This window comes from Enhydra lutris, unplaced genomic scaffold, assembly GCF_002288905.1.
Source record: "Enhydra lutris kenyoni isolate GAN:26980312 unplaced genomic scaffold, ASM228890v2 scaffoldscaffold24, whole genome shotgun sequence".
Lineage (NCBI taxonomy): Eukaryota > Metazoa > Chordata > Mammalia > Carnivora > Mustelidae > Enhydra > Enhydra lutris.
Window position 1 is genome coordinate 11,205,061 of NW_019154108.1, and position 12,126 is coordinate 11,217,186.

General features: G+C 37.3%; 1 protein-coding gene across 1 annotated transcript in view; it reads right to left on the minus strand.

Annotated features, from left to right (window-relative positions):
- LOC111150871 (SET and MYND domain containing 3) overlaps nt 1-12,126 on the minus strand; it is a 707,359-nt gene that overhangs the window by 512,814 nt on the left and 182,419 nt on the right. The window contains exons 3-5 of the mRNA XM_022508530.1: nt 10,615-10,722; nt 8,903-8,960; nt 6,944-7,080 (exon numbers count right to left, since the gene is read on the minus strand). Of these exons, the coding sequence (XP_022364238.1) occupies nt 6,944-7,080; nt 8,903-8,960; nt 10,615-10,722 (303 nt within the window). The remainder of the gene's footprint in view (nt 1-6,943; nt 7,081-8,902; nt 8,961-10,614; nt 10,723-12,126) is intronic.

Consider the following 12,126-nt stretch of genomic DNA (forward strand, 5'->3'; position numbering starts at 1 on the left):
TTACAGGAAAGGTATGCTGAACTCTGTAATAATTAACATGATGATTCATCCTTTCCTGAAGAACTGAGGATAATGGCAGCCTCTCTGACTCTGACCTAGCAGCAGTCTTCTTTTCACCTAGTCTTACATGTTTGTAGCAATATATTATTTTTTAGACATATTTATTTAAGTATGCTCCATAAAACAAAAAAAATGGACAGTTTTCATGCAGTCCTTCATTCAGTCATCAATTAAATACCTACTGCATACCACGAAGGTAGGCAGGACTCAAAATAAAATTTATTTCCTGGCTCTAAGAAAGCCACACTTGGGGCGGGGAGGGGGAGGCCTGGATGACACAGTCAGTTAAATGTCTGCCTTTGGCTCAAGTCATGATCTCAGGGTTCTGGAATTGAGCCTTGTGTCAGGGATCCCTGTTGAGGGGAGAGCCTGCTTCTCCCTCTCCCTCTGCCACTCCCCCCTGCTTGGGCACTCTCTCTCTCTTTCTCCATCTCTGTCAAATAAATAAATAAAATCTTTAAAAAATGAACAAAATAAATTAAAAAAAAAAATAAAAAGTCATACTCGGGTAGGCAGACACAGCACTCCAGTTCTTGCCACTGAAGGGAAGGCCAAAGCAAGGAAACAACCTGTGCCATTTCACAATGACATATTATCATTTAAAAAACATAGCCTCATTCTGAATTAACAGCAAGTTGTACACTCAAATAGAGAAGGCAATAAGGCTTGGCAAACACGTTTATCCATCAATAGTTTTAATTACAGCATTAGCCTTTCATAAGCAATTAACCCTGACCAACACAGGTATGAATAAAAATGCTGATTAAGAATTTACTAATTATCCTTCCCAACTTTAGAAGTTAGCTAGCATCTGGTCTTTATAATAAACATACACCAACTCATCATAGGTTATTTACACTTAAATGAAGATAAATATTAACCGAATGGCTAAAAATGAAGAACATGAAACACACATTAAAAACACAATGACTTGTTTTGTTTTGAAAGCCCAAGTGTCCTACAAATGTCACTTTATTTGGAAGAATGTTTTTGAGAATAATGGTCTCTTGAACCAACGCAGAGATTCAATTTATTGTAATAAAGAGAAAACCATATAAATCATAAGTGCATCAGCATTTTATAATTACAATGCCGGGTTCTGCACACAGTTAAGCATCTTGGCTGTTTGCCTGCTTTCCTTAAAACCAGACGAGAGGCGACATCCCCACAAAGAAGTCTTCTAGCAGCTGTGCTGAGCAGAAACGAGGGATGTCCCATCTAGCAGCTACCTCCAAACAGATACAAGCACCCCAGTGATCAGAGGTTAGCAATCCTGATGCGTCTACTTGCTTTTAGTAGTAAATATTTAATGGCATATTTTTCCTTAATGGAACCCAGGCACATCTGATCAGTCACTGGGATCATTTAGTAATGCAGTCGAAGTTATCATAGTGCCATTTCCCATCAACTTTGTAATTAGATAATTCATCACTTTATTAATTCAAAAGATTACTTTCTTTACAGTGGGGAAACCCAACTGAGCTGATCAACAAAAAGGCTCTAAAACATGGATCCTGCATGAACTTGAAACCCTCGAGAAGCAAACATACACACTCCTGATTTTTCAAACCAAAAGAAGTAATATTCTTCCCACAAATTTAGCCTACCAGCAACAGTGAGGTAATAAAAGCACCCTGTACATCTAGAATAAGAAGGCTAACAAACTGAAAATTTTAAATTAAAAACTGAATATATTAAGAACAAGTTTGTTCCTACCTTCTACTGAGGCACAATGCTCTTCAGTGAATTAAAAAAGGACCCCAAAAAAGGGTTATTTAGTAATTTTTCCTTCTTGCTGATTTTACACGCTTTACTGAAATTATGAGATTATGGCAGAATATCACACAGATTTGTAACACTCACATCACACAGCAGCCAAACCAAGCATACAGTCTCAAATATGATACTATCATTACTATTTTCTTGTGTATTATTTCTAACATATCTCAACCAAAAGTATTAAAATACTATTTCTTTTCCTATCATGAATTAGCAAGATTCTTGGGTGAACACATTTTCCACTGCTCCTCCAATAAAAAAGAATTCTATCCCAGTAAAAAACAATTTGATCAGGAGAAAAATGAATGTAAATTTTAAATATCAGCTTACAAAAAAAAAAAAAAACCTTCTAAACTAAACTTATTTTCAAGTCTGTACAACCACCGTGTATACTGAGAAAACAGCTGCAATTAATAACATTAAAATTTAGAGTTTAGAAAGGCAGGCTCTGGAGGTCGCATGTGTGCCCTAAATAATAAAAATAACATGTTACCAGAATAATTATTTTGTTTGAAAGGAAAATGGAGAGAATATCTTCTCAAACAGATGTGGAATTTCCAATCAATAAATTCTGTGGCAGTTGTACAATATTACAGAGTTCAAAAGTACTTTTCAGAGAGCTCTGGAAACACAAAGACATATTTTGTAGTCAGGAAGGCAACTTCCAATTTAATGTCTGTTTTTGAAACATTTTATGCAACTAGTTCATTTTCTATTTTATTACACTGATCTTATCACATCTCTCATCGGTTTACCAAATGCATTTTTTTTTAAAGATTTTATTTATTTATTTGTCAGAGAGAGTGAGCACAGGCAGACAGAGTGGCAGGCAGAGGCAGAGGGAGAAGCAGGCTCCCTGCTGAGCAAGGAGCCCAATGCGGGACTCGATCCCAGGATGCTGGGATCACGACCTGAACTGAAGGCAGCTGCTTAACCAACTGAGCCACCCAGGCGTCCCACCAAATGCATTTTTAGAAAAGGAAGTTCTAAGTCCAGAAAAAAATAATGAAGTTCACTTTTTCTCAAACTCTATGCAATAATCTCTAAAAAAAAAATCTATTCTTTGCATAGGAAATAAACTCAAATCCAGGTCTACTGACATTAAATTTAGGCATTAATAACCATTACGCATAACAATCAACATATATTTCAAGAACAGAGAAATACTACACACTCCATGCCATTTCACTGAATTATAACATGGTAATTAATGAATCTTTTAATTTCATTTCATCCTTCGAAAATGCATGTGTGAGAAACATTTCATTGATCATGTGAAGCTTACTTCTGTACGTCCTCTGTGACATCCCAAGGAACTACTTAGAAGTCATGGAGTTATTAGTGAATGCAGAAAACAGTAAAAGATTTCCATCCACAATAGCTATACGTAATTCTCAGCATTTCAAGAGACCCCAGCAATGGGCCCAACTGTGAGCCCCCCTCTGAGACTGGTGTACACTGAGCTGCAGACTGGCTCCTGACCATCTAGCTGACAGCACAGGGAGACATAAAACACTGAAGTTTTAGACCCCAATAAAAATGAAGCTGGGAGGTGGGGCCAGCAGTAACAGGAATTAGTAATATACGTGACACTTCGTACTTCTGGCTTAATCTTCACTTCCACCTCTGAAGTAGATACAGTGATGATGATGACAATTCCCAGTAACAGATGAGGAAATCAAGACTAAGGGAATTTCATTTTCTAGTCTCAGAAAGCAACTTAACCATCATACTATTCAGGATGCCATTTAAATCTGTCCTTCTTGGGGCACCTGGGTGGTTCAATCGGTTAAGTGTGGGCTCAGGTCATGATCTCAGGGTCCTGGGATCGAGCCCCACATCGGGCTCTCTGCTCAGTGGGGAGCCTGCTTCCCCCACTCTCTCTGCCTGCCTCTCTGCCCACTTGTGATCCCTCTCTCTCTGTCAAATAAATAAATAAAATCTTTTAAAAAAATAAAAAGAGAGAGAGAGAGAGAAAGAAGTCAAGAAAAGACTCTCAGCTTCAGAGAACACACAGTGTTCTGTGATTGCGTGAAACAGGTGATGGGGATTCAGGAGTGCACCTGTCGTGATGAGCGCCAGATGATGTACGGAAGAGCTGAATCACTAAATTGTACAACTAAAACTAATACCACGCTGTATGTTAACATTAAAAAAAAAAAAGGTGAAGCAGAAAAAGGAAAAAGACAAACGCCTAGCGGGAATGAATCATGAGCTCAGGTTAAAAACCTTCTCATTCTCCACTGAGCCCTTTTGATTCAAGGCAAGTGCAAGTTTAACAAATATATGCATATTCCCAAGTAAGATTTTTGATTTGCTGAGGTTTTTGCCTTAGTGGAAAATTTTCTGATTTATAATCAGCCACACATTTCTACAACCTGTATCAAGAATGCTTTGCACATGGTAGGCCTACAAAAAAAATATATATATAAAAGGTCTGCTTAATTGAATAAGTGAATTCACTAACTTTACCTCAGGTGGCCAAGAGGCTTCATAATAAAGGACTAATTGTAAGGAATGTTTGGAAATCTCAATTTTAAATGAAGAACATGTGTTTGAAATCTAAGTATTAAAAATATCAAATAAAAAACAAATTCAAAAATTATTGAAACCAGGTGACAGAGACATGCAGATTCATTGTACTAATCTCTCTACTTTCAAAGTCAAAAAAATTAGGATATAAACAAATATAAAAAAGTTCTCAGAACTCCTTCTGCCTTAAGTGACAATGAGATGAGCTAAGATATAAGCTTAGCAGGTCTAAAACCTGCGCAGAACCAGAATGACTACAAATGAAGGGGACCAAAAGCAAAACAGAAAACAGGATTTTCTTTATTGGGACCAGGCAAAGCCAGCCTTCTTCATAGCATAAACTGGAAGCCAGTGCATGAGGTTGAGAAAGGCAGGGCAGCCTGAAACTATGCCTCACAGTCTGTACAGGGCTGGACACACTGTGGGGTCCACTCCTCTCTGGTTAATTCTAAGCCACGAAGACAGGGAGAGAGGCAGTATGTTGATATAAGATCCTCTAACATTCTCTAGCCACTTCCAATGCATTTGTCATGACTGGCACCACCATACACTTGCAATGGTTGCAGCCTTCCCTGAGGTTTGCATGACAGCGATTAACTTTAATATTAGACTATTTTACTTTTTAATATTTCATTTATTTGTTTGTTTGTTTGAGAGACACACAGAGAGAAAGTGGCAGAGGGAGAGGGAGAAGCAGACTCCCCACTAAGAAGGGAGCCCAATGCAATGCTCGATCCTAGGACCCTGAGATCATGACCTGAGCAGGTGGCAGACACAACTGACTGAACCACCTAGGCACCCCTAGACTATTCTATTAACAACAACAACCAAAAAAATGACGACAAAGAAGAAGGAGGGGAGAAAAAGAGGAGGAGGAAAGTGATCCCTTTTAAGGACATATGTATAAGCAGAAAACTAACAATTTATAAAATCTTAATAAAACTTTTGCAAGGAAGTACAGGAGCCATAGGGTAATGCTGCTTTAATCTACACTGTAAGGCAGAAATCACAGATCTGAGCCCACTTCCCCCCAAAATCTCAAAGATGTCTTTGTTTTGTGACAATAACAAATTTTTGTGACAATAACAAATACAACTAAGTGGGGAGAAGGGAGAGCATATGATTAAAACTTCGTCTACTTATTTATAATGACAGAACTTTCCCCTATACAGCATGGAAAGAATTTCACTATAAGAGACATGAAATGAAAAAGTTTAAAAAGTAATATGAGAAATAAAAAAGTAATTCACATGTTATATTGAATAACAGAAAGTATTTTTAAATATTTTCCATAAATAGTAGTAACACCAGTAATTACCACTTGAACAACTGCTAACAACAAAACAACTGTCACGGAAAAGCCACAGACTTAACACCAGGAATGAAGTTACAGTCAACACAAGGCATATTTTTATTTTTCAGGAGGCATTACTCTGTAGAGTGTCTAACAACAAAAGCACCTGTGTGTGTTATACACACGGTACTCCTAAAGGCTATGATTTTCAGAAGTATGTGAAATAAACATTAGACACTTCTCTTATGTATTATAAGTAAACACTGTATTTTGAAATCAGTTTTAAACTGGAGACAACCAGAATGTAATGCTAAGGTGATATTACCAGAAAATCATAAAAACATACCCTGAAGTACATTTGAGGAAAACTAAGAATACATCTCGAGCATTCACACAAATCACCTTTGAATTCTTAGAAAACAGGTAGATTACAAAACATACTTTAAAAATATTCATGGAATAATATGTTAGTAGATGTGCACTTATGAAATGTAACAGCACTGGTAAAAATCACCCTCGAATGTTAAATTTTACATATTATGAAAATGTGATCAATATTGAAGGGAACCAAAATACACAATATGGGAAAGCAAGGACAGCAAACACCCAGCAGTGGGGAGGTATCTGATCCTTTGTCCTTATCCCAGCACAGAGAGCAAGAATCAGCTGGTGCATGCTTTCTCCCTGGTCCCAAACCGTCAGAATAATTTCCAAACAGAGCATGTCACATGACGACTACCAAGAGACCCCACACAAAAATACTAAATTAAACCTATTTTCTATACCTAACATAGGATTTTAGTGACCCGGAACATTTAAACGGATTTTCAATGATTTTTAAATCAGAAACGGTTGTATTTTCATATTATTTAGAAATCACATAATCAAGAAATGGATTCCAATATATTTTTCACTTCAAAGACCAAGATCCGTCACTGAAGGAACACTGCGACGGCAACCCTAACAATCCATTCGTAAGAAACAAGGGAAGAGGCTGTTTCCTCTGGAGAAAAGCAAGCGCAGTCGTGAGAGTATGAAAGGGTGCTTTGCGTACCGACAATGAACATACGCAGGCCATGAATAAGAGCACCGATAAAACAGAAAAAGTAGTAATACCCCCTTTCAACATAAGCAGGACATTCCCTCTTACCCTCACTGTTAATGTAGAAGAGTGATTTAAGGTATGAAGGGTCCTAAATTTTCATGGATCAACAACAAAATAAGAAGTAAAGGGTTGATTTACGGCATTAACAAGGAAATCAAACACTTAACACTTACTTTTGCAAAAGCTTCGAAAATGTCAAAGGAAGGTGGCAGCTGAGTAGCATCCTGGATTTCTTCTCTCATGAAATGTTGAAATGTCATTACGAGTTGCCTAAGGCCCTCTTTCTTATCTTCGGTCAGTTTGTTAATATCTTTTTAAAAGAGAGAATAAATAGCACAATCACACAGTGAATTTTTAATAGACAATTTTCAGGTGTTCAATGTTAGCGGTTAAACCAGATTTATCCTTCCTGGATTTCATTCTGACAGAACGCAAATACGTTCTTTATTTTTTCACAACTACAAATTACAATACCTACGTTATCAATTAAATTGTGCCAAATTCATCTACAATGTAAGATCAAATTCTTTTAAAACAAAATAAATACATGTACGGATGAAAAACACTACAACTAAAATCAGGCAAGATGTGTGTTACGGGTCCTCTATATCCCCCTGGACACATGCTCAACCCACCACAACCGCATCAACTCAGTGAATTTAAGCACCTCTTCCCATGAAACAATTTTCAACCAGGTCATGACCAACTGATAAGCAGTCTATCTCAAAGGAAAAAACAAAAACAAAAGAAAAAAAAAAGTAAAAAGTTTACAGCTAGAGTCTAACCGATGAAATGTGTCATATAAAAAGTACATCAAAAAGAAAATGGGGGGGGCGGGGAGGCGCCTGGGTGGCTCAGTGGGTTAAAGCCTCTGCCTTCGGCTCAGGTCATGATCCCAGGGTCCTAGGATCAAACCCCGCATCGGGCTCCCTGCTCAGCAGGGAGCCTGCTTCCTGCTCTCTTTCTGCCTGCCTGTCTGCCTGCTTGTGATCTCTGTCTGTCAAATAAATAAATAATATCTTAAAAATAAAATAAAATTTTAAAAATAAAATAAAAATTTAAAAAAAGAAGAAGAAGAAAACCGGGGCCAACCCAAGAAATCTCAACTTCAAGTTATTCCCACATTGAATAAACAAGATGTGGTGCTGCTAAAACCCAAACAGAAGGAGTAGGTCCCAGAGCACAGTCGTCAAAAAATCACCCCATTCAAAACTCAATTTAATTTATACCACAAAAGGTGTTAAGGCTAAGAGTGTACAATTAATAACGTTTGAGAACATTTCACGTAAGACAGCATGGATGACACCACTACTGAGCAGGGCTACTGTTAATAGTAAGACTCACAGCAAGAGATATTAATTACTTAGCAGTAATATAACATGAAAAACTGACTAATTAGTTCTCTATTAAAACTGAAAAGATACATCAAGTTGAACTACAACATAATTCTGGGGCTCATGTCAGCTCTACATATTCTCTTTAAATTACTTGTTCAACAGAACAATTAACCCACTAATTTCTTAAATAATAATTTATTATCATTGGCACTTAGAATCCCATAACCATAAATCTGTATTAGATCATCTTTGTATTTGTCTCCACCCAGAAATATTAAACTGTGTAGCAAAGTTTACTCTATGAGCTCTGGCTACTTTGGGTTGAAGTTGTAGACAACCTCTCTGAAGGCAATCTGTGCCAGTATAAAAGGAACATAAATCCTACATTGACTGAACACTCAGACTGAAGGGTCTGTTAGTGTTCCCAAATGTCACGGCCACCACGGGAGTGGAGAAGAAGAACGTGCAATGCTATCAGACAGCCCAAATCCCCTTAACACCATCTACTTAGCTTATTATCTAAAGGACCAGTAACCCTGGAACCCCCTTGTTCACATCACTGTTCCCTGGCATCAAAAAGAAACAAAGATCAGGTTCTAGTACTTTATAAACTCCTAAAAGGTCAAAACTACCCTGGAATAAAATAAGCTAATGTATCAAGCATATATAAAAACATGAAAAGGTTTATTAGATTTGCCTCACATAATAAGGAGACAGAACAATAAAAAGAAAGCAATGCACAAGGTCAGCAAAAAAATGATAGGATTTTTTTGGTGCTGATGGACAATCACTTACTTGACTCCAGATCATAAAATGAGTAAAGTTTCTCTGATTCAGACGGTGTTTCTGCCATCTATGAAGCAAAGGGGGAAAACACCAAAAACAATTTCAAGTGTTCCAATACATCAATGAATATTTGAATCTCTTTAGATACTTAAATAAAACTCTTTAAAAAGACGCTGTATATATTCCTCCTCTTCATCACTTTCTGAGAGTTGAATTATTCAGTCAGTACAATTTTTAAATAAAATCTAAGTTATGACTCACCCCATCAATTTAATTTCCAAATGGAAAATTCTTTTACAAAAAGTTCTCATACTTTTATTTCTTTTTCCACAGCTCTACCTACAGACTTGTATCACTGTAAGGATTTTACTACTAATTACAGAAAAGCAGAGATGGATGAATAAAAGTAAGAGTTTATTACAAACTGCAACTTTCATCAAACTACCTTGAGTCAAAAGTCATCAATGTCCTTATCTAAAACATAGGAGAATGACAGATCTATTATTATCAGTGCTTTCTATTAGATTCTGATCCAGTAGGTCCTGGTTCTCTTTCTGATATTAATAAAGTAAAAAAAAAGAAAAAAAAAAGCTCAGCCTCAAATATAGTGATCATACTTCTAATATCTAGCAACTAAAGAAATGCATAATAACAAACTTGATCTGAATGTATTATGCTATGAAATAAATTTGTATATTTTAGTTCAACACAATATATGTATTTGCAAATAGTAACTAAATATATAATAGATGTTATATATTCAGACCAAAGACAATGCTCATTTGGTATTCCACATCCATTTTTTAAAAATTGAAGTATAACTGACAAAAAACATTGTGTTAGTTTTAGGTGTAAAAACGTATTTTTCCATGATTAAAAACTCTCTATAAAATCTTATAGCCTTCCCGTACCCCAAAAAAGTCAATAAACAACAGGACAGAAGAGAGCTGGATTCTGAAATAATTTGAGAAAGAGATATTCATGTGAAAGCCTGGCAAAAAGAAGTCTGGAGGGTATTGCCAGAGGTTTTTTTCACAGAATCTAGTGGTTGTTTAGGCAGAGGAGGGGAAAAGGACTGAAAACAATTTCAGTGGAACTTGGCTATTAAAAAAAAAAAAAAAGATAAGCACTCTTCCATGTAAGATTAATTATCATCTAATTAAAACCTCACTTTAAGAAGCAAGTGAAAAGTTATATACCTGCCCTATGCAATAGTTCATAGTCGAAAAGTAATGACGACAACGTAACAGACATTTCTGATCTCACGCCTTCAATATATGACCTTATGTTTCTAGGGGATTACATACACACACAGGGCCTTCAAAGAGGGCACTGTGCTGTCCAGCCACACTAATGCTGTGGTTAATAAGGAAACGGCAAGTTTTTGTCCTAAGCTACTACCTGGAATAACCTGCCTTTTACCTTCACAGGGGTCTAAAGTCGGCCTTAAATAATAATATGGGGCACTAGGTGGCTCAGTTGGTTAAGTGTCCTACTCGAGACTTCTGCTCAGGTGGGCTCTCAGGGTCCTGAGATCAAGTCCTGCCTCTGGCTTTGAGCTCAGCAGGGAGTCTGCTTGAGAGTCTCCCTCTGACCCTCCCCCCACTCAACTCTTTCTCTCTCTAAATAATAAAATCTTATAAAAAATATAAATAATACATACAACTCCAAGTGCTTTGCTTAATTAAAACCCAAGTATATTCCACGAGTTTTATACTCACAAGTTTGAAAACAACTCTGCCAAGAAGTCGAACAGAATCGGGGGGATACCTGGGTTTGCAGTTTTTAAGGCATTTGCATTCCCGCTTGTGGTCTGGCCAAGCTTTTTTCTGTTAAGACAAGAGTGGAGAGGGTATATGTTGTAACTTTCATTTACACCGGTTTTGTGTGGAGAGTGATCAACATGAATTTAATGTCAACAGCTTAACTATAACTGCAAAATAGAAAATGAAACCAATATTCTAATACTATCAATGATGCAGAATCCAGTCTTTGCCAAGCATGTAATTACCAGGCGTGGACTTCAACGCTTCTCCTCCACCTTTAATTTACTGCCTAGTTATTACCTGGCTGTGGAGTCCAAGGAAGAATCATTATGGCTTACTTAATAATTTATCAGATAGTCTTTTATCTTTTAGCTGATTAAATAGGATTCAATAAGAGACAGTGATTTTGAATACAAAAAGAAAATATCACACCGAACTAGAAAACAAACACATGGTTCAGGAAAATCGAAACAGGGCAGATGGCCTTCTGAATTTCTGTGCTGCTTTAGGGAGTAGAACTATCAGGGGCTAACATAACAGTAAGTATGAAACCTTTTGTTTTTGAAGACCACACAGAAAGGGGTTATTAACTATAGTGACCAAATGTCATTTGCCCAGGACTGCTGTTGTTTATTTATGTTGTTCTGGTCTAGTCCCTAATAGTACCCCTTTTCATTTTGAAAAGTACGCTTTGGATGATAAATTATAAGGTCCCTTAACCCACAATCTTACCCATGTGCTGGTGTGGCTGAAAAGACCACCGAGCCAGTCACCAAACCTGCAACACTGAGAAGAGAGGACAATGGGGAGGACACTGTCTCCCTGAATCCTGGAGTCAGAAATGCTAAGGCTCCTCCACAATGGAATGACTTCTATAGGGAAATACATCCCACAGTATCTAAGACTTAACCCTGGTGAGTGGAAGACAGCTCGACCCAATGTCGGACATGTTCCATTCCGACTGAGCACTGCAAGTTGCATCACTGAAATGCCTGATGCTCACGTGCATTCTGGCTTCAGAAACTCTAAAAATGCCTCCCAACTCCAGGCCCTATAAAATCCCTCCAGGAGGAACTCACTCTCTCCCACCTGTAGCACAAACATGCAGTGCAACCAGAAATTTCAAACCAACTTAACAGTTGGTTAAGTGTCTGACTTTAGCTAGGGTCATGATCTCGGGGTCCTGGAAGGGAGCCTCACTTCGGGCTACAAGCTAAGCAGGGAGTCAACTTGTCCCTCTGCCCTTCCCCAACTCGTGAGCTTGCATGCACTCTCCCTCTCAAATAAATAAATTTTGTAAAAATTCAAAAGTGCTACAACTACTTTGAAACTGTGAGTTTCCGAAAGGAAGGAAGGAAGGAAGGAAGGAAGGAAGGAAGGAAGGAAAGAAAAGAAAAGAAAAGAAAAGAAAAGAAAAGAAAAGAAAAGAAAAGAAAAGAAAAGAAAAGAAAAGAAAAGAAAAGAAAA